The 21417-nt window shown below is 39.0% G+C and overlaps 2 protein-coding genes and 1 long non-coding RNA gene across 4 annotated transcripts; 1 reads left to right on the forward strand and 2 right to left on the reverse strand.

The window, feature by feature from the left end:
• Nucleotides 1-3431: 3431 nt before the first annotated feature.
• Nucleotides 3432-4538, reverse strand: LOC127513857 (uncharacterized). The gene is made up of 3 exons (XR_007930512.1): nucleotides 4419-4538; nucleotides 4053-4152; nucleotides 3432-3799 (listed from the first exon to the last, which is right to left on the reverse strand). It is a non-coding gene; the product is annotated as an uncharacterized LOC127513857 (long non-coding RNA).
• Nucleotides 4539-4679: 141 nt separating this feature from the next.
• Nucleotides 4680-10133, forward strand: LOC127513851 (protein CutA homolog). Of its 2 annotated transcripts, none has more exons than XM_051895947.1 (7): nucleotides 4680-4777; nucleotides 5155-5205; nucleotides 5289-5437; nucleotides 7822-7881; nucleotides 7978-8023; nucleotides 9504-9553; nucleotides 9815-10133. In XM_051895947.1, exons 2-7 carry the CDS (start codon nucleotides 5158-5160, stop codon nucleotides 9912-9914), a joined length of 453 nt encoding a protein of 150 aa, XP_051751907.1. In that variant the 5' UTR covers nucleotides 4680-4777; nucleotides 5155-5157; the 3' UTR covers nucleotides 9915-10133. The 2 variants fall into 2 exon arrangements, with proteins under 2 accessions (XP_051751907.1, XP_051751905.1); XM_051895945.1 differs by lacking the exon at nucleotides 4680-4777 and adding an exon at nucleotides 5028-5054.
• Nucleotides 10134-10263: 130 nt separating this feature from the next.
• Nucleotides 10264-13685, reverse strand: si:zfos-169g10.2 (somatostatin receptor type 5). The gene has a single exon (XM_051895918.1). It carries the CDS (start codon nucleotides 12377-12379, stop codon nucleotides 11084-11086), a length of 1296 nt encoding a protein of 431 aa, XP_051751878.1. The 5' UTR covers nucleotides 12380-13685; the 3' UTR covers nucleotides 10264-11083.
• Between the last annotated feature and the right edge of the window lie 7732 nt (nucleotides 13686-21417).

Genomic DNA, 21417 nt, shown 5'->3' on the forward strand with positions numbered 1-21417 from the left:
CACACAGTTCACAGCAGCCATTACATGGATTACAGCAACTGAACAAACACTGTCTGTCTGCTTTATTCCTCTCAGTGTCGTTGATAACTCACTGTCAGTGTCGTGTCTGTCTGTTGGTCAGTGTTTCTGTGCTCAAACGGTCATTTTCAAGTATTCCTGTTGCTCAAACTGCAGATCGTGGCACTGAAGTCATGGTTTGATTCCTCCCAGGTAATGCATGAACTGATCAAATGTGCTCCTTGAATGAAATGTAAGTCACTTTGGATAAAAGCATCTGCCAAATGCATAAATGAATATGACAGCTCCACACACACACACACACACACACACACACACACACTGCATTCTACAGCAGTCAGCTGAACACGTGAGCGATGCTATAACCTCAGGTGTGTGTGTGTTTGTGTGTGTGTTTGTGCGTGTGTGTTTGTGTGTGTGTTTGTGCGTGTGTGTGTTTGCTCTGAATGGAGTCGTGGGAAGTTGACAGCAGCATGCAGCTACAGATGTGCTGACTGCCCAGTTTCCATGGGAACATCTTCATCTTTGCGGCATTCATTCATTCAGTCTCATCGGCTCAGACGTGTGTGTGTGTGTGTGTGTGTGTGTGTGTGTGTGTGTGCTCTGCATGTCGTGTCTGTTCACATGAACTCAGCAGCTTTTACTGTGTGTGCAATGCATGACCGAAATTAATTAAGAAAAATTGCTCTCGTCTTTTCTTCTCTATTGTGTCGTATATACGAGTGAAACGCTTCAGGAACAAGAACAAATGTAGGGCGGGGCTTGATTTTGATTGGATGGTTGTGGTTTGCTATTGGTGGATCTCATGTGAGTGACAGGTTGCCCCACCCTCATCCTCAGAGAAGAGAAGAGATGCTGCAAGAGGGAGGAGAAGATATAGAGTGGTGGAACTATGATGTAATTTTGTAGACCAATCAGCAGTCAGCATCACACCGGTTCCCTCGACAAAATCCCAATAGGATTTCCGTAGGCTTTTGGATTATCACAAAAAACAAGCTCTGTGATCAACAAAGGTTTATGATACTTACACGTTTTGTCCATCAAGATAATTTTCACAGATGATCACAACTTTTATGAATTTTGAAGCCTAAATGCAGTCGCCAGAAGTAAAAAGCTAAAGGTAGGCTATAAACGGACTACACCACGGTCACCTGACTTCAACATCACCATCACTAAACTTCAGACAACTCTTTTAGTCTTTCAGTTTGAGTTAGAATAGTTTATAAGAGCACAATTATAAGCATAACTAGGCTGTAAAAGCGGACTGAGTCCAAGGAAGGAACAGTGGTGACCCGGAGACAGGGTCATGGGCGGCCGAGGCTCATTGAAGGCTGGCCCGTGTGGCCCGATCCAACAGACGAGCTACTGTAGCTCAAATTGCTCAAGAAGTTAATGCTGGTTCTTATAGAAAGGTGTCAGAATACACAGTGCATCAGTTTGTTGCGTATGGAGCTGCAGACCAGTCAGGGTGCCCATGCTGACCCCTGTCCACCGCCGAAAGAGCCAACAGTGGACACGTGAGCATCAGAACTGGACCACGGAGCAATGGAAGAAGGTGGCCTGGTCTGATGAATCACGTTTTCTTTTACATCACATGGATGGCCGGGTGCGTCACTAACCTAGGGAACACATGGCACCAGGATGCACTGTGGGAAGAAGGCAAGCCGGCGGAGGCAGTGTGATGCTTTGGGCAATGTTCTGCTGGGAAACCTTGGGTCCTGCCATCCATGTGGATGTTACTTTGACACGTACCACCTACCTAAGCATTGTTGCAGACCATGTACACCCTTTCATGGAAACGGTATTCCCTGGTGGCTGTGGCCTCTTTCAGCAGGATAATGCTCCTGCCACAAAGCAAAAATGGTTCAGGAATGGTTTGAGGAGCACAACGAGTTTGAGGTGTTGACTCGGCCTCCAAATTCCCCAGATCTCAATCCAGTCGAGCATCTGTGGGATGTGTGGAACAAACAAGTCCGATCCATGGAGGCTCTACCTCACAACTTACAGGACTTAAAGGATCTGCTGCTAACATCTTGGTCCAGATACCACAGCACACCTTCAGGGGTCTAGAGGAGTCCATGCCTCGACTGGGTCAGGGCTGTTTTGGCAGAAAAAGGGGGACCAACACAATATTAGGAAGGTGCTCATAATGTTACGCCTGATCGGTGTATATTGCTTTAACGACAGACTTCTTCGCACAGCCTCTCTTCAAATTCGACGTCCATATTGTAGTTCCAGCACATGCAGTTGGTGCTTTCGTAGCCTAGTCACAAAAAATGGGAGGCACGCGGATGTCCGCAAAGAGCCTCCGTGTACACCCTCCGATGATGATTTTTACGTCACACGGACCCTCGCTCACACGGAAAATATAACCGCGGCAATGACTTTGCAGGCAGTGTTTGTGTACGTAGGCACCTCACAAAACTGATTTCGGTCCTCAATGGTAATGGTTTAATGATCTACAGCAAAATAGCGCAAGCTTTGGTGAGAACTAAACAAATATTTAATTACTATAGTCGTAATTTCTCGCTAGAAATGACATCAAAAGTGGAAAACGTTGGTCAAAAATGCACATTTACACACAAACTGACCAGCAAATTCAAGTTTCAGATGCCATCTTTCTTTTTTAGCTCCACTGTCACAGAATGGAAAGCACAGGATTGTGGGATATCAAAGGCAGCGAAGGATACATCTACGCCTCTGCCTTCAGAAATCGATCAGATGAAGGCTTACCATGAGACAGGAAGTGAAGCTAACATTGGATTCGGACGTGCCTTGATGTTCCTACCTTGGAACGCGTCCTCCGAAAGCAGCTTTTTTCAGTTTTCGGATGCAGCCGTTGACTTCGGCACGATGGAACCGGAAGTGCTAAAATCAAATGCAAACTCATTTCCGCGTTTTGGCCTACAAAATGATGTCATTCCTGCGCCACTCTATTCTGATTCAAGATTACAAAGAACACGAATTTAAAACAATGATGTACACCGATAAATCATTTAGAATAAACACTGCAATATTCCATAAAAAATAAGGAACGGTTAGTTTTGATTTCATGGCGACACACTGCGTGTGCTGCTATATTCACTCATGGAGAAGAGTGTATAATTCTTTAATATTTTATTCTTTTACAATCCACAGCAGACAAAGTCAAACAGGTTTGGAAGAACATGAAGGAGAGTAAATGATGACAGAATGATCATTTTTGGATTAACTATTCCTTTAAAATCAGATAAACTTTTCAAATGCACCTTCAGACATCAAGAACGACTCTAAACTCACTAATAAATGAGGGAAAGACATCAATAACACCAGAATAACTGAGCTATGAAACGGTCTGAATGGTAATCTATTAGAAGACATGAATGTGTGAACATCAGTGCTGCCACCTGCCGGAGAGACACTGACACTGCAGCTGTAGATTCAATCAGGTAAATATTTTATTAACAAAATCACCATGATCTCATATTCCTCAGATAAACACAGCATGATGGAGGATTCTGTGCCATAATTTAATACATCAAAATAACAATGGGATGTAAGACATATTTATACAACACAAGTAAAATAGCATTTTACACAGACAAATATAGAAACGTGCACATATAAAACAAACAAAATAAAATTGGTGGAAAAAGCAAATGCAAGGAAAGACGAGAATTAAAAGAGGAAGTCCTACACACGAATCTTTACACCATATCAGTAGCTTTATTGACAACGAATCAGTACTTTTATCTGTGACTCCAAAAGACTCGATTCCTCGCCGCGAGCCGTTCACGTGCATCTGAGGAAAAAGGAGAGAATTCATAAACAAATGAGCACAGTTATTGCAACTATCGTCCATAATAACACGAGTTAACATCTGCAGTGATGAATGGAGTCGGGCTCAGACTGAGATCAGCACTGCTTTCTTCACACACACGAGCGTTTCATTTGCACGTCAGTTTGCGCAGTGGACTAGTCATCACTGACCACCGATCACATGACCAGAACACTGGAATCAATCTGTTATGAGTTATTTTATTTTAGTTTTCTACCTTTGGCGGGAACTCGGCTCTCTCTCACACGCGACTCCTCTCCGGAAGACTCCATCTGATCTGGGAGGACGCAGAACCTACGCAACTTCCGTCAACAGCACTGCAGTTTACGACATGTTCTTACTTTATGAATTACAGTGGTTAAACACGGCTTCTTTAATAACAACACACAGTTATATTAAAATCTGGTTGTGATTAATAGAAATATAAAGCAGAAAACGAACGCCAATCATGATGAATAGCGCTGCCAGAGATATTCTTATTATGGGGAATGTAGTCTTTCACCACGAATTCAGTTGTGTTAAGTTTAAATAATGAAGGCTTCGAGAGAAGCATATACCATCAGTTAACAATCTCGGAACTCACAGTTGGGCTGTCTTCAATGGTTTATAAGTTCTTGTTAAAAAATCTATTTCCCTGTGCAGAAAATGAATGGAGTTTTTACTTCCGGAACTCGCCTGTTGCGCTGTAACACTGCGGCATCAACTAAAAAATAGATAAATCCGAAAAGATTGTTTAATGGCAAACTTGTTGACAATTTATCCGATAATCATTCGGTTAAATTAATGGTAATAAGCGGTTTCCTCACGAAAGCTTCTGTCTTCTGTCTCTTACCGCAGCGTTACACTTTTTGTGCTGACTTTGGAGTCTCGCCTTAAAGCGGCTCTGGCACTGCTGTTGTACGACAGTCGCGGACGCTTTACGGCAGAGACTGTGGCTGTGAGGTGAGCGCGAGGCTTATTTTCTTCATTAATAAGCAGCAGAGATGCGTTCTAATGACATATAAACAGCTTTGCAGTGATGAAGTGAACGTTTAAACGCATAACAGTTCTGCTTCAGCTCAGTGTTTATTGCAAACAAGTCAATAATCAGATGAATGTTAAAGCAGTAAACATCCTGTCAGTATTTATTCACTGCTGTTAGTGTTATTTTTCATACAACATTATCAACCACAAAGTAACCGAATAAAAGCGTCATGACAGTTTTGTGATGCACTTTATGGTACTTTTTTGGAGCTTTACAGACATGAACTGTTGTTGTATGGAGAGTAAGAGTTGATTTCAGTGTTTTCAATCAGCACTCTGTTGTTTTACCTGCACAGGTGATGCGATTTGATGCGTCTGCTGGAGGAGCGCTGAGGTTCTTCTGTCTGGTGAGTGTTTGTGTGTTTAGTGACCTGCAGTGAAGCCAGCTGATGCTCAACCGCTGCTGTTTGTGTGTTTGTTGTTTGTTCAGACGGTTCTGTTGGGTGTGTTGATGCTGCCGGTGTTGCGGTGGATGGGATTGCGCGCGTTCTCCATGGCAACACAAACATACTCGTCTGGCACTCACTCGGCAGCCTTCGTCACCTGCCCGAACGACACGGTGGCCAAAGAGCTGGCCAGGTACACTGCCATTATACAGCACCAAATTATTTTATTTATTTATTTATTACTTTTTTCTACAGACCTGAAGTTGTTTTTTTTAATACAAAATATACATTTTACAAAATAATTAGAAGTCTAAAATTGTTAGAAAATCTAACCTAGTTGTGCTCCAAATTTGAAGCTGATATCACAAAAATTGAGCCGATTTAAAGTACCGTTTCCTTAACAAAGACTATCTAGAAAAAACGGTTCACTGATAGTTATTAATGGGAGAAACTGCAACACGCAAAATGGCGGAATGCGGGTCCCGCCTTCTAAGTAAAAGAGCCAATTGTTGATTGATCAAGTCATTGCGTCACTGCAGCTGCCGTTAGAAGCTCCGGTTCCAATAGAAACCTGAAAAATACACATTTTTAACGCTATTTGAGCATAAGAAACAACATTTATGGGACAGTTTGTGTCAAATTTTGTTGGTGATTTAAAATACGTTATTTAATTGTGAGTTCGCCAAGCAGTTTCTGAGATTTCAGGATTCCCCCATTCCAACACCGTGTCCTAACCAGACGCGATGCGATTCCAGCGATGAGCAATTTGACTGTTCACACTAGACGCGAATGAGAAGCGATAAAATCAATCAAAAACCACAGCCAATCAGAAGAGAGTGTGGGCGGGCTCTCTCGGCAAGAGCACTGCAGACACGATGAAATGGGCAAGTACATAGTAAAATTCATAAATATTAAATAATTTAAGCATTATTTAAAGTAAATACGGAGTGACTGAACTGATCTTTGTCATAGAATACACTTGTTTGTTAGCATTGAGTGACAGTTTGAACGTTCTTGTGCCCATTTATTTATTTTCAAGATCTGAGGTGAATTAGCCAGTGTTGTTTTCATTACAGCTAAAAAGCTGGGAACACAGAATGATATTCAAACTCACATTAGACGCTTTTAACATTAAATAAAGCACATAAACAGTACCTGATATTATCATTGCCATACTTTGTGTTACTGTTCCAGCCACAACGTCGCGGAGAAATAGAAACCGTTTCTAAAATAGAATATTTGCGTGTCGCCGTTGCGGATGGTTAGGACAAAAACTCTGATTAACATGGAAAAGACCTTTTTTTCGCTTGTCGCGTCTGATCAGGACATGTTGCAATAGATAGCACTTGTGAAATGGCTGCCCAGAGGCGTTGCAAATATGGCCGCCAAGTGAACAGACTTTCATTGAAAGGGACATTGACCTTAATCAGGGTAGCTCCATCTTTAAGTTTTTGACAAGAATGAAATGAGGCTGTGAGTGAATTAAGGCCCGTTCACACCAAGAACGATAACGATAAAGATATAATTCTAAAAATCGTTCTTAATATAAAAGAATAGCAGAGTCCACAGCACAACTATAACGGAACGGAGAAACAAAATCTATGGAATCAATATTTTAGAATGTTTTATTTTTTTCAGCTGATTAACGATAAAAAACACTGACAGCCAATCAGAATCCATCCTGCTTTTAAGAGCTCGAGCATTTAAAGTGACAGGCACAAAACTACAGCGCGCCCTTAGAATAAACAGAAAGATATAGTGCATTACGTTGTGGATACTAATATAGTTATCGTTATAGATATCTTTATAGCTATCGTTCTTGGTGTGAACAGGCCTCAAGTCTATCCCCTACAGCCTCGTTTTCATCCATGTTAAATTCAAAATGGCGTCTAACTCTATATGATAATGCCATGTTCAATGTCAAAACAGTTTTGAGTTTAAGCTTTCAAATGATAACTAATTTATCATAATTAAAAATATATGATTTAAAAAGTGCACTGTCAGGATAATAACACTGATCTTGATGTACTAAAATAACTAAATCTGAAATAAAAATTAATAAAACAATATAAGTGTATTAAAAAACAATAACTAATAAAAATGACAAAAACACAGCAAAATTACTAAAATTTTAACTTAAAAAAAAAAATAAATATAGAAAATACAAAAATACAGTATCTCAAAGATATTAAAATAACACTGGTGTACAAGACACACAGAAACGGCTTTTCCAGCCAGAGATCATCATTTCAAACAATCATTGTGGCCAAATGCATTCAAAAAGTGTAATGGAAAAGGTAAAAATACACATTTAAATAATCCAGGCATGTTTTCAGTGCTGTTTTTCACCAAATGAACACAAGAAATTATTACATTTCATAATTTACATGCACAAATTGAATGATAAACAGCAATATTGATTATTATATACTATAAAACATCTGTATTAATGCTGATTTTATATTAGGAATAAAATAATACTGAGTATATTGTGAATATCTGACATACCCCTAGTGAAATTTTGTGTTTGTCGTGAGTTTGTGTATAAATGTGTTTGTGTTCATGAACTCTCCTCAGAGGAATAGTGGAGAAGAAGCTGGCGGCGTGTGTAAACATCGTACCGCAGATCACATCCGTGTGAGTACCAGCTGTGTGTGTGTGTGTGTGTGTGTGTGTGTGTGTGTGTGTGTGTGACGCTGTGGTTCTGACGCATGTGTATTGCGGCGGCTGCAGGTACGAGTGGCAGGGGAAGATCGAGGAGGACACTGAAGTTCTGCTGGTGAGTTTGAATCTCATTTGATCAATTACATCTATCATTTCCTCTGCTCCATATCTCCATCTTTATTAATGTTTTATTTTTATTATTAAAGCGTAATTCAACAAGGTTTGCCCCTTTAAATCTCTTCTATAAGAGAGGCTGAAACCAGATCCAGACAGTATAAGAACACTTAGATAAATATGTCAAATGACAATAAACATGTAGATATGATTAGGATTGAGCTGCCATCATGAAGCTGATGTTTTTTTAAAGCATGATACAGTATATAATAAATATTTACATTACATTCAGGATGATTTTAATGGCAAAGTCAAATTAAACTGTGAATACTGCACTTTTTATGTTTTATGAAGATCATGCTGTCAAGTTCTTCACTTTCTGGTTCTTGAGTATGAGAGCATTAAGATGTTTTATTAAAAGCAAAAACACTTAGAATTGGAAAGTTAATTTTCAATTAATCATTTCAAAGCTGATTTGCATTCAGAAAAGTTGATGGAATGATGTAGTGCAGTGGATTTCAGTCAGTTTGTGTGTGTCTCTTTTCTAACACGCGTTGTTCAGTTCATGGAGCTGATGATCTGAATCAGGTGTTTATTACGAGAGACGTACAAAATGTGCAAAGCTGTTTCTTCTATCAGAATCTTATGGAAGCTTGTCTCACAATTCCAACTTTTTTCTCAGAATTGTGGTTTTATATCACAATTCCGACCTTTCCCAGAATTGGGATTATATATCTCACAATTCTACTTTTTTCTCAGAATTGGAATTTTGTATCTTGCAATTACGACTTGTTTTTTTAGAACTGGGATTTTATATCACAATTCCGACTTTTCTCAGAATTGGGATTATATATCTTGCAATTCCAACTTTCTCAGAATTGAGATTTCATATCACGTAATTCCCACGTTTTTCTCAGAATTGGGATTTTATATCTCACAATTCCTACTTTTTTCTCAGAATTGCAATTATATATCACAATTATGATTTTTTTTTTTTTTCCCCTCAGAATTAAGAATTCATTTCTTGCAATTCCAACTTTTTTCCTCAGAATCACGTTTTTTAATGTCTCACAATTCTTACTTTTTTAGATATGAACTCACAATTGTGAGTTATAAAAGCCAAATTGCATTATATAAACTTGAAATTCTGAGAAAAAGGTCAGAATTGCGAGGTAAAAATTCACAATTAATTTTTTTATTATTTTATCCCGTGGCGGAAACACGCTTCGGTAGAATCTACACCTGACAATCATTAGCACTTCACTGGACATTCAACTGGCATCTTTAGACAAAATAATGCACACAAATGAGAAGAATACTGTTCATGTAGAAACTTTTAAATATATGGTGAACATTGCATCCATTTACATCTTTTCATGTACAATAATGTGTTTTCAGAGGTTGTATTGCAGTGTTTGGCTCCACAATGACAAATGCATGTAATATCTGATAACTAAATTTCCCTTTACATTTTTTTTCAGATGATTAAGACAAGAAGTTCAAAGATTCCTGCTCTTGCTGAATATGTTCGGTATCCTCACACATCAAGCTGCAAAAAACACATTTCAATAATTTCTCTGCTACATGCAGAACCAAAAATAATTGCAGAATTGGCCGGGCGAAACCAATGATGCACGTTTGAGACAGGAATACCTGTTCATCCGGCCAGTGAAACTTTTTGCGATTCTGTTTGGTGCTGCTGGTGACAGAAATGACTCGCTTCACCTTTCATCTAAAAATACACCACACCAGTGTTGAATAAATAAACGTTAGTGTGTTGTTTGTTCTGCAGGTCAAATCACCCGTATGAAGTGGCGGAGGTCATCAGTTTACCCATCGATCAGGGAAACCCGCCGTATCTGAAATGGATCGGAGACGTTGTGCCGGAATGAGCAGCGCTTCAGACTTTAACACAGAAACTGGGATTACAGCTTATGTTGTCTTCATTTGACTGCTGTTTTTTTTACCCACCACAAACTTACTTTGCAACAGCAGGAAGTGAATATAAAGGACTGTGAACCGTTTATGTTATAAATGAGTTGCATTTGATATAACAGGCGACTCAAGCACAGTCTGATCAGTTCTGTATTAAAATGTAAAAATAAGCAAAATGCATTTGTGTCTTATTATTTACATTATTATTCCTTGAAGATTACAAAGTATGTGTTTGTTCTGTCGGCCTTTGTTTTGATTCAAATGAAGTCTTTGTTTACCCCACTAAAAATAACACAGCCTACATTAGAAGAATACCTGAAGAATACGTGATCCCACTTAAAACACGACTACTTAGTTAGCACATTAATGAATGGAGATGAATTATTGATTAGGAGTGTAAAGGATTTTATTCTGAGAGCTGAAAATCATTTATACCACAGAAATGACACCACTGACCAATCACAATCAAGTATTCCAGATGAGTAATAATGCACAATAGCTTTTAATGTAAGATGCTGCATCACGTCATCAGAGGAGCAGCACTGGATTCGCTTTGAGCCCTCAAATGTCAGTGAACACACACACATGCAGTGACCACTGTAATGGCTGCAGTTTCTGCCCTTCAAATGAAAACAGAAATATGGAAACAGTCCAACACTGTTCTTGATAATCCGGTGCGTTTGCAATGCTTCAGCTGGATGTGCAGCTGATTCAGTAGCTGCCATTACATGCATCCAAATAAACCGTTTAAAATCAGAAAGAAAAGCCTTCATGTCAAGACCATAATCAATCCGACTGAGCTCTATCTGAATCACATTTTGATCGGATAATCCGATCAACAGGAAAGAAATAAGCATGTAAACGCTTCAATCCGATCGGACTATTTTCTCATATTGAAAAACACCTTCAGCATGTGACCAGTGTTGAGGAATTGAGGAAAATTAGTGCATGTAAACATGCTGATATTTTCCAGTTTCCTGCTCAATGAATGATGTTACATAAGATCTAAACAAAGAATACGAGCAAAGGCCGTGTTTTCTTGTGGTCTTCGCTGGCAGTGTTACTAAATCATCGTTATTTAATAGTCATAACTGAAGCTGCAGCAGCGCAGCTCAATCTGTCCATATTACAAGCAGCTGATCTCCAGGACCGAGCATTTTTCCCTGCTGGTCTCTGACGTGTGTGATATCCGTGCTCCATTGCAGTCACGGGTTGGGCTGATGGAGCGATCGCGTCGCCTAGCCACGTCCGCTTTCCTAGAGTCCTCGTGTTGTCCATTCCGGAGTTCGTTCTGCTCATGCTCTTCAACATTGGTCACCTTCAGATGCTCCTTCAGGTCCAGTTCTCTTCGAATCTCCTCAAGCGGTAGCGCAACCATTCCCGCTCCCGGCTGCTGATCATGGTTTTCCACACGTCTAGACGACCGGCACAAGGCTTTCCGGAATCCTCTTTTGAAGTTGTCCGACAAGACGCCGTACAAAATGGGATTTGCGCAACTGTTGGCGTAAGAAAGAACCACAACGAAATAATACAGACCTCTGAACTCTCCCGGCAGCAGCACCAGCAGGTTGACGATGTTTAGCACATAAAACGGCAGCCAGCAGAACACGAACACGGCCACTACAATCACGACCATGCGCGTGATCTTGCGCTCCGACTTCCTGCGGCGGATCGACGTGGCGCGGACTCTTCGTCCGGAGCTGCGCACCTTCACCACGATCAGCAGGTAGCACAAGCAGATGACCGTCAGCGGGCCGAAGAACCCGACGGTCGCCGTGTAGATAATGAATGCCGCTTTCCAAACTTCGGCAGGCTCCGGCCACACGATGCTGCAGTTCCCATCATCCTGCAGAACACCAGCGAACACCACCACTGGCAGGACCACCACGAAAGAAACGGCCCATACGGTTGCATTCACGGCCTTGGCCACGCGAGGCTGGCGCCACCTAGAGGACCGGAGCGGATGCACTACAGCCAGATAGCGGTCGATGCTCATCACTGTCAGACAGAAGATGCTGGTGAACTGGTTAATGGCGTCCACCGTCATCACCAGGCGACACATCAAGGATCCGAAGGGCCATGAGAGCAGGCCGTTCTGCACGGCGAGGAACGGCAGACCCAGCATGAAGAGTTCGTCTGCGATGGCCAGGTTGAGAATGTAAATATTTGTCACTGACTCCGCCTGGGAATATCGCAATACGATGTGGATGACGAGAGTGTTCCCGACCAGGCCGACGACACACACGGTGACGTAGATGAGGGGGATGAGGATACCGGCGACTCCCGGCGCATAATCCACAGTCCTGCTGTCGGTCCAGTTCTCACTCGGAAAGAGAAACGGAGGAGGAAACGAGGGGGATGCGTTACTCCACACCGCTGATTCTGTTGTGGAGGGATGTGAAGTCATTCGATGAACCTCCATCGTTAAAAGAGCGACTCAACAGCTGCCCATCTGATCTGTGAGTGAGAGAGAATACTGGTTGAGTGTGTCTACACATGGACAGATACATTTAAAGAAATCATTAAAAATATCACTAAACGTTCATCACACTAAACCAAATACTGTAAAAAACAAAAACTGGCAGCTGCACTGGGACTGTACCCTTGCAAAAGATGCACATTAGTACCTTAAATTATTTATTTTAACTTATAACCACACATTTCATTAAACAATTTTAATATGCCAATCTACTTGTACTTCCAAACTCAGCTTTTTACCTTAAAATGTACTGATGGTCAAAACACTGTCATACTCGTTATTCATAATTTTTACTGGAAAAGAACATTAACTTGACAGTAAAATAATTTAAGGCTAATTCAATGTTTTTGCTGTATATACTGTAGAAAGTATAATTGTATTAAAGTACAACTAATTGGTAGCATTTTTAGTTTTCTCTATAAATATTACAAATATTCTCAATATTTCTCACGTGTGCTATATTTAGGGGCCAAGGTGCTTCTTCTTCCGCTCAGGAAGTCTATGGCAGCCCATAGAACCGCTTGCAGGAAAGTTATGAAATTTGGCACACCGATAGAGGTCAGTCCCAACATTAACCACACCGATTTTGGAGTCTCTAAATCAATCCCTCTAGCGCCACCAACTGTCCAAACTTATATAATTTTTTAACTGTAAGGGCTAGAAAAAAATGCCTTTTTCCGTCTGATTCCTTGGCTCAAGACGATTCAATTGCACCTTATGACATCATTTTCCGTCATGAAAATTTCCCCGCCATTTTGAATTTCCTGAAAAGCCTGCTTTTTAGAACTCCTCCTACGCTGTTGCTCCAATTTTCACAAAAATTGAAACAGATCATCTTCAGACCATGCCGACAAAAATTTGAGGAATTCAAGTTGATTTGTCAAACCATTTTCAAAAAACGTGTGAACAAATTTTATGTAGCGCTTGCAAAAATAGACGTAAGGCACTATCTCCTCAACGCTTTATCGTATTCAGACCAAACTTGGTACATGTTATCACATGCATGACCTGAGGCTACATGCAGCATTTCAGCACAGTGCCACCTACTGGTCTGGAGATATGAAAAATGGATATTTTTTCCTTATAACTTCTGATCGTCATGCTGAATCAAATGATATCAAATTTTCCCGTATCGGCCATTTTGAATTTGTAGTAAAATGCTGTATTTTACGAACGCATGAATGTATCATTATGAAACTTGGTATGGGTAATCAGGACAATGCCCTGAAAGAGCCTGAGAAGCTTCGGACCATCGCCACCTAGTGGTGAAAAAATGATTTACATGCTCATAACTTTTGATGTGGTTGACTTATTTCATGGGAGTCCAACGATACCAAACGTGCTAGGTTTTGCCTTGTGGTTAGTCCAAGGTTGTAATTTAGCGTTTAAACAACATTCGTGAATATCTTAGAAACTGTTAGTCCGATTGAGATGAAACCACTGTAGGAAAATCAAAAACATAGGTCGTTGACTAAACACTAATGGCCAAATGTCAAAATTTTGATAGTAAATGGCAAAAAAATGCAATCAAAATCAGTTGTGGGTAATTTTTTATGGGTTCATACATATAAATGTCTATAACTCCTAAACAAAATGAGATATTTTCACCAAATTTGAAACGCTGGTCTGATTGACTTCAAAATTAACATGCAGTGTCTTTGTCTCAGTTGGTATCATAGTTCATTATGACATTGTTGGTCTGCTAGCTTCCTTGTTTGCTTCTGTTGTGCTCGACCCCTTAATTGCTGCTTGCAGCTATATTAATACTTCTGAAGTCATATGATGCTTTGTGTGAAAAACGGAAATTAAAGTTGAAATGTAACATCACTACATCAGTGATTCCAAACTCTTTTCTTGCATGTGATGTAAACAAGTGTGTAAATGTGGATGAATCTTTTGTCATACACTAGGGAGAGTAAATATGGAAGCTTGTTTCCGCCACGGACTAAAAAATGGAAAAGATAATTGTGAGTTTTTATTTCACAATTCTTACTTTTCTTCTCAGAATTGCGAGATAGAAACTTGGATTGCAAGTTATAAAGTCTGAATTGTGAGATATAAAAGTCAGAATTGTGATGGAAACAAGCTTCCGTAAGTAGATGATGACAGAACGTTCATGTCTGCCCAGCTAACAGAGAACATTCTTAGAATGTTCTGGCAACGTTCTCTCAAAGTTAAAACAAACGTTCTTCCAGTAACGTTAATAGAACGTTCATTTAGTGTTCTGTGGTCTTTAATAATGTTCTCAAAACGTTAGCACAAAAACATTACTTAAATATCATTCATAGATTTTTTTTTTTTTTTTCTGAAATGTTTCACTTGGATGTTCGTCTAACGTTTTTTAAATTTTACTACTTGTTTCAGAACATTTAGAGAATCTTTAAAAGTAACGTTCCCATAATGTTTGAAGAATGATAAAAATGGAGCGTTTTATTTAAATGGCCGTTTTGAACGTTAACTCAATGGGAAAGCTAGCAAAACATTCTTAGCCACATTTTGTTAGCTGGGTGAGTGAATTACTCCTTTAATACAATAATACAGTAAAAAATACGACTTAAATGTTTACTGAGTTCATTTTATTTAATGATGCTTCTAAATAATTATTTGGCATAAATTGAGCGCAGCGGCATAGAAGCACGTCTGCGTTACGTGATCGCGGCGTTCCTGGACCCCGACCGGGTAGGAAATGAGAGGCATAGATAAAGAATGGCCTGTGATTATGGATGACGGTCTCGCTGCCACTGTTTGTTCTGTCAGGTACTGTTTGGTGACGTTTATTCTAAGCCGTGTTCACCCTCTCTGCTAGCACACTTATAATGCCGGCTAATTACCGCGCGGTAGCGGCGCAGACGGATGGAACGAGCGCGTGGCTCGAGGTAAAAACACTTTATTAGGAGCACAGGAAAAAAAAAACACATGGTCTTTTTGTATTGTCCTAGATTTAATATAGGCTATAGATCAAGTGTAGATGTCATTGGCTGCTTCAGCTCGTCTGATTGTCATCCTCTGACTGAGCGACACCAATTATGAGCATCTGGATGCAGGAATCAAAGGCACTGGATCATTATTTTGCCTCATATTCTGGTCTATTGTGATGCTGCGCTGCTTTTGGAGACACACTCAAATGTCTCAAACAGTCTTGCCACAAAAATCTGGTCAATTAAGTAATAATCAGGAAATCATGAGCACTTTGATCATAAGGTGGTCAGTCATTTTTATGATTTGGTCACTGTCTGGTATCAATGTCACAGTATGACTGTATTGAGAACTGTAGGGTGAGTCTAGACATATTTAAAGTAAAATAAGTCCATCTTGATTTCATGTTGATTTTAGTGCCCAAAGTACAGACAAACATCTCGGGAACATAAATCACAGATTACATAAGGACTGATGATGTTAATCATCCCTCTTGTGTGTTTTTGTGAATCTTTCATGCGTCAGACTGTGTTTTCCTCTTTCCGCAGGTAAAAAGTCACCGAGCTTCACCTCTTTCATCCATTATGATCTAAACGCTCTTTCGATAATTTACTCCGGAGTTTGTGCATTATTTTTTGTCTACTGACATTTACAACTAAAAAGAGATGCAGAGACCTTAAAGGCCTCGTTTGATGACGCGGTTTAGGCTATTAATCCACACACACACACACACACACACACACACACAATAGAGCAAAAGCATCTCAGTGATTATGTTCACAAAGTGCCGACAGCAGCAGTATCTTCATGTGTGTGCATGAATGTGAATCTTGTTGAATCTGGTGAGACTGTAGATTTACAGTGCAGCATGAAGATTCTCACACACACCAGTGAATTTCACTGTCTTTTCTAGTTATTTATTACTGATCGAGGCTTTTAACCCTATAAATCCTACTGAATCATATGTGATACACACGTTTCTAAGTCCTCTAAATGATCGACATGATCTGATGAACCTGTCACACACACGATCTCCTGCGGTCCTTCTGTCTCTGATTGATAGTTTAGACTCTTTTATTAAGCAAAAGTCTTTTAGTGTAATTGTAAACGTCCTTCAGCTCGTGCTTCTTGTGTCTTTCTGCTGATTTTTATCAAGTAAACGTAAGAATAACTAATATTTCAACTGGACTGAAGCAGGTTTACTTGATTATCCAGACATCATTTATTGTAAAAATCATGAGTATCAAATATGATCATCAGGTTTATTTGTTCATCTGTCAATCATAATTGCATTGCATTATATGTTTTAAAACTACAGAGCTTTGATCATAAAAGCATTTAAAGATCATCTTACTAGGACATATTATTGGCAGATATTGATATTTATATGCATTTTATGTCAGTATCTGCTACTGTTATAAAGATCCCATTGATTTACAGTACAAGCATCAGAAATTCAGCACTCTTTGGACATAAATATCAGCATCTGCACCAAACTGCATCTAATGTAATCACACACACACACACACACACACGTTTGTTTTTGTGAATTGTGGGGACATTCCATAGGCGTAATGGTTTTTATACTGTACAAACCGTATTTTACACTACCCCTACCCCTAAATCTGCCCATCACAGGAAACTGTGCACATTTTTACTTTCTCAAAAAAACTCATTCTGTGATTTATAAGCCTTTTGAAAAATGGGGACATGGAGTAATGTTCTCATAAGTCACCCTCTCCTTGAAATACCGATGTCATACCCATGTCATTATACAGATCTGTGTCCTGATATGTCACACACTCACACACACACACACACACACACAAAGTTCAGTATGGGTTTGGCCCTTCGTCGCTATGGATACGGCCTGGGCAGTGTCTGAAAGACCATAAAAGAATAAAGGACAAAAGAACACACACATGCAGGATTGTGCGAGTGAGATTAGACCTGTTCATTATCTGAGCACAATGACGCTTGAGCAGACAATGAGTGTCACTGAAGAGAGCAGAAGGTTTCAGCGCGGCATCAGCAGGTGTTTGTGTGTTTATGGGTTCAGAGTGATTAATGCTGATATTCAACAATAATGCCTTGCACCAAAAACATTCAACGCTCTCCTCCTCTACACTAGCATTCAAAAGTTTGGGGTCATTATGATTTTTTTTTTTTTTTAAAGAAATAGTCGCTTTTATTCAGCAATAATTATTTTAGTAAATTGATCAAAAGTGACAGTAAAGACATTTATAATGTTACAAAAGTTTCTATTTCAAATAAATTCTGTTCTTTTGAACTTTCTATTCATCAAAGAATCCTGAAGAATAAAATGTATGACGGTTTCCACAGAAATATGAACTGTTTTCAACATTGATAATAATCATAAATGTTTCTTGAACATCAAATCATCATATTAGAATGATTTCTGAAGGATCATGTGACACTGAAGACTGGAGTAATGATGCTGAAAATTCAGCTTTGATAAATTACACTTTACTATATATTCACATAGAAAACAGCTGATTCACACTGGAATAATATTTCACTGTTTTACTGTATTTTTCTATCAAATAAATTCATGTTTGATGAGCAGAAGAGACTCTTTCAGAAACATTTAAAAATCAGACCTGAAACTTTTGAATGTGTGCGGATCTTGACCAGAATAAACCGAAAAAAGACTTTTATGCTGACAGACTTAATTGTTGCGCAGATGATGATCTGAGACCAGCTGACTAAATCTAATATCCATCATAGAGAGACAAACCAAACATGTAAATGAAGAGATTAATGAAGGTGCCGGGGAAAGTAAAGGGTTAAATGTAGGATGACCAGCTGTTCTGGTGTTCAGATAATGATCCGTATATCCAGCATTTAGACGTGCACAGACACACAATGTGTAAATAATGTTTTTGCACTGACGTTTTGAGAACATTATTAAAGACCAGATAACTTTGAGCATACGTTACTGGAAGAACGTTTGTTTATAACTTTGAGAGAACCTTGTCAGAACGTTCTCTCTCAGATGGCAATGTCTTGGATCAAGGTTAAATCGCTGTTTGTTTTGCAAATCAATGTTGATGTCAACATCTTACTTTTTCAACATGGGTGAAATACATTTAAACACTGATTTATAAGTATTTTGTTAACATTGTAGGTTAATATTTAGCATTAAATGTTGTTTCAACATTACTTAAAACTTTAAACTACAACTGACATTATTTCGATCACATTTCAGTGTTGAAAGTTAGTGTATGCGTGAAAAGAGAACAAGTAATCAACACTGACTCTGTTTACGCTCTTAATTCATGTTCCTGTTTGTATTGTTGAATCAATGATTCATCAGTGACGTTATTCTACAGAAATAAATGTCTTTATAATCTTTCACTCCCCTCAGAAATGACTTTCCTTCAGCTGATGTCATCAATCACTCTTATTGATCAACTACCTTCATTTAGAGACACAATTAATCATGGAGAAAATCAAGTCCCATCGTTTATTCTCATTTAGTATTCTGATTCACTCAGAAATGCGTCACATTATAGAAGAAAAATTGACAAATTATGTTAACGTTTATAGAACGTTCATTCAAAGTTTTCTGGTCTTTAATAATGTTCTCAAAACATTAGTTACACATCATTCATGGAGCGTTTTTCTGACACATTTTAGTTGGACGTTATTCTAATGTTTTTTAAACGTTACAGCTTGTTTCAGATTGTTTTCTCTAACGTTCACATGACCAAGAAAAAAGTTTTTAAAATATTTAACGTTTTGAACGTTCAGAGAGCATTCAGAAATAACGTTTTCATAACTTAATGGAAACAAATTTTATTGCCGAACTGAACGAGTTTGAGAGCCGATGGAGGATAAACCCAGAAGAACTGAGGCCGTCCATCAGAGGTGAAATCAGTCAGTTCATCAGTGTTTGTCGAGCAGCAGGTGATTGCAGCGTTATTGCTGCTGTTCTGCCTCCATCGCTCAAAGTGAATCGAGCGGCTGCAGTGTGAACAGCTGTGCAGGTTAATGTGGATTAATGGCACCTCTGGGAACAAAAGCTCCAGCCATTTTGATCTCACTCAGTCTGCTGCCATTGAAAAAGCTTTACACAAAAAACACAAACAGCTGTGCCGCGCGTCGCTGAAATGCCAGCGCATTCGAACGAGTCCAATTAATGATCATTCATCAGCTCGATTATTATTAGACGTTCATCTACGCATAAAACATTTCATCTTCATGTGAGAATTCAACACATTTCATTTGAGAAAGAATGACGTGTATCTAATTGATGATATCCTGATTCTAAATTCACATGCAAATGTGTTTCCTGAATTTTTCCCACAAAAAAAAAAAGGTTTTTAAAGGAATCCTGCAGGTTCGACATGTTCTGTGACATGCTGTCGATTACCACAGAAAGTCATTTCATTTGTAAAAGCACAATTCTGTTCACAGTAATGAACTTACAGTGAAGGTCTGTTTAATGACCACATGCATCATCTCAAGTGTTAACATGAAAATAGCATCATTAAAAAAACTCACTAACCTCAACTCCTGTCATAACCAAGTAAATCTGACAAACTTGGCAAAGCTTGTAACATGTAATCAGAAGGTTAGACAACTTAAAGCTCCAAAAATAAACATTTGTGTGCACAAGAATTAATCTAAGTGATTTACATGTTATATTTCTGCATCTACACCCTCTGGAATGTCATAGTTCTTCTATGGAATCGCTTTGAAAACCTTTATTTATTTATTTATTTTGTTACAGAGGAAACATTGTCTGTATCAAACCTGGTTTATTCCTTAAACACTCAAGACTCTTCAATGCTCATGTGAAACTATTCTGCATGAGCTCAAGACAGAGAGGAGTTGACTGTCGGTTTCACACTGAACCACCTGAAGCGTCTTCTTTCATGTAGGTTAAAGTCACAGTAATGCTGTAGCCATAAACTTTTTCAGCATCAAACAACAGCATCTTTAAATCACTCACACTAGATTATATTATATTCAAATCCTTCCAATTAGTCTTCAAAGTAACATGGAAACTCACCGTTAATAAACTTCAGTTGGTGTGTGTCCACCTGCCCGCGCGGCTCTGAAGAAATGAGACGCAGCAGCAGCACGAGGAGGCACAGCATCCCGTATCCAGGCAACCAGAGCAATGATGCACTGAGAGAGAGAGAGAGAGAGAGAGAGAGAGAGAGAGAGAGAGAGAGAGAGATTAGAGACATTAATGAAGATCGTCCTCTGAGATTGCTCATGGAAAATATTCCTCTTATAAATGTGGGTGCATGTCAGGTCAGATGGACCTAAACTGATATGATTTGACTCTCATCTGTGTCATTAAAAATGCAAGTAGAATGATGATACCACACATGAATACACAAGGAATAATTTTGGTGCCAAAACTACAGAAAAATACCCATAAATACCAACACAACAATTTAAGTGATTAAAAGTTTACAAAGAAATACCATCATACCGATGATTTCAGAACCATGTAAACAGTGTATGTAATCACTGTGAGGTTATTTCTTTAAAAACTCACTGGACCCTGATGAAAACAATTAGTTTATTTCCTAATTAGTGATCTTCATTCTTCATAATAACACTGGCTCTGGAATTTGGCCGGCAGAGTGACATTCTGAGACCCAGCATTTATACAGTGACAAATCAACAAACGTCAAACAGAAACAACATTATTGATCAGGAGGCTGAATCTTGTCACATATAACAAATAGATGATGTGTAGAAAGTAAATGATTTGAAAATTATTGATAAATGATTTGATTTTAAACTCAGTTTAGATTCAGTGCTTTTATTGTTAACAAAAACTCTGAAAAATCATTTTCGTTAATTGAATAAAGCTGAAATAAAATAATATATTAGATGTAATATTAGATGTATGTTTACATCTAACACAGACAGTAAGACGAAAGGCAGACAGACAGACAGACGAAAGGCAGGCAGACAGACAGACAGACAGACAAAAGGCAGGCAGATAGACAGACAGTCGAAAGGCAGACTGACAGACAGACGAAAGGCAGGTAGACAGACAGACAGACAGACAGACAGAC

The sequence above is a fragment of the Ctenopharyngodon idella genome, chromosome 6 (genome assembly GCF_019924925.1).
Source record: "Ctenopharyngodon idella isolate HZGC_01 chromosome 6, HZGC01, whole genome shotgun sequence".
Lineage (NCBI taxonomy): Eukaryota > Metazoa > Chordata > Actinopteri > Cypriniformes > Xenocyprididae > Ctenopharyngodon > Ctenopharyngodon idella.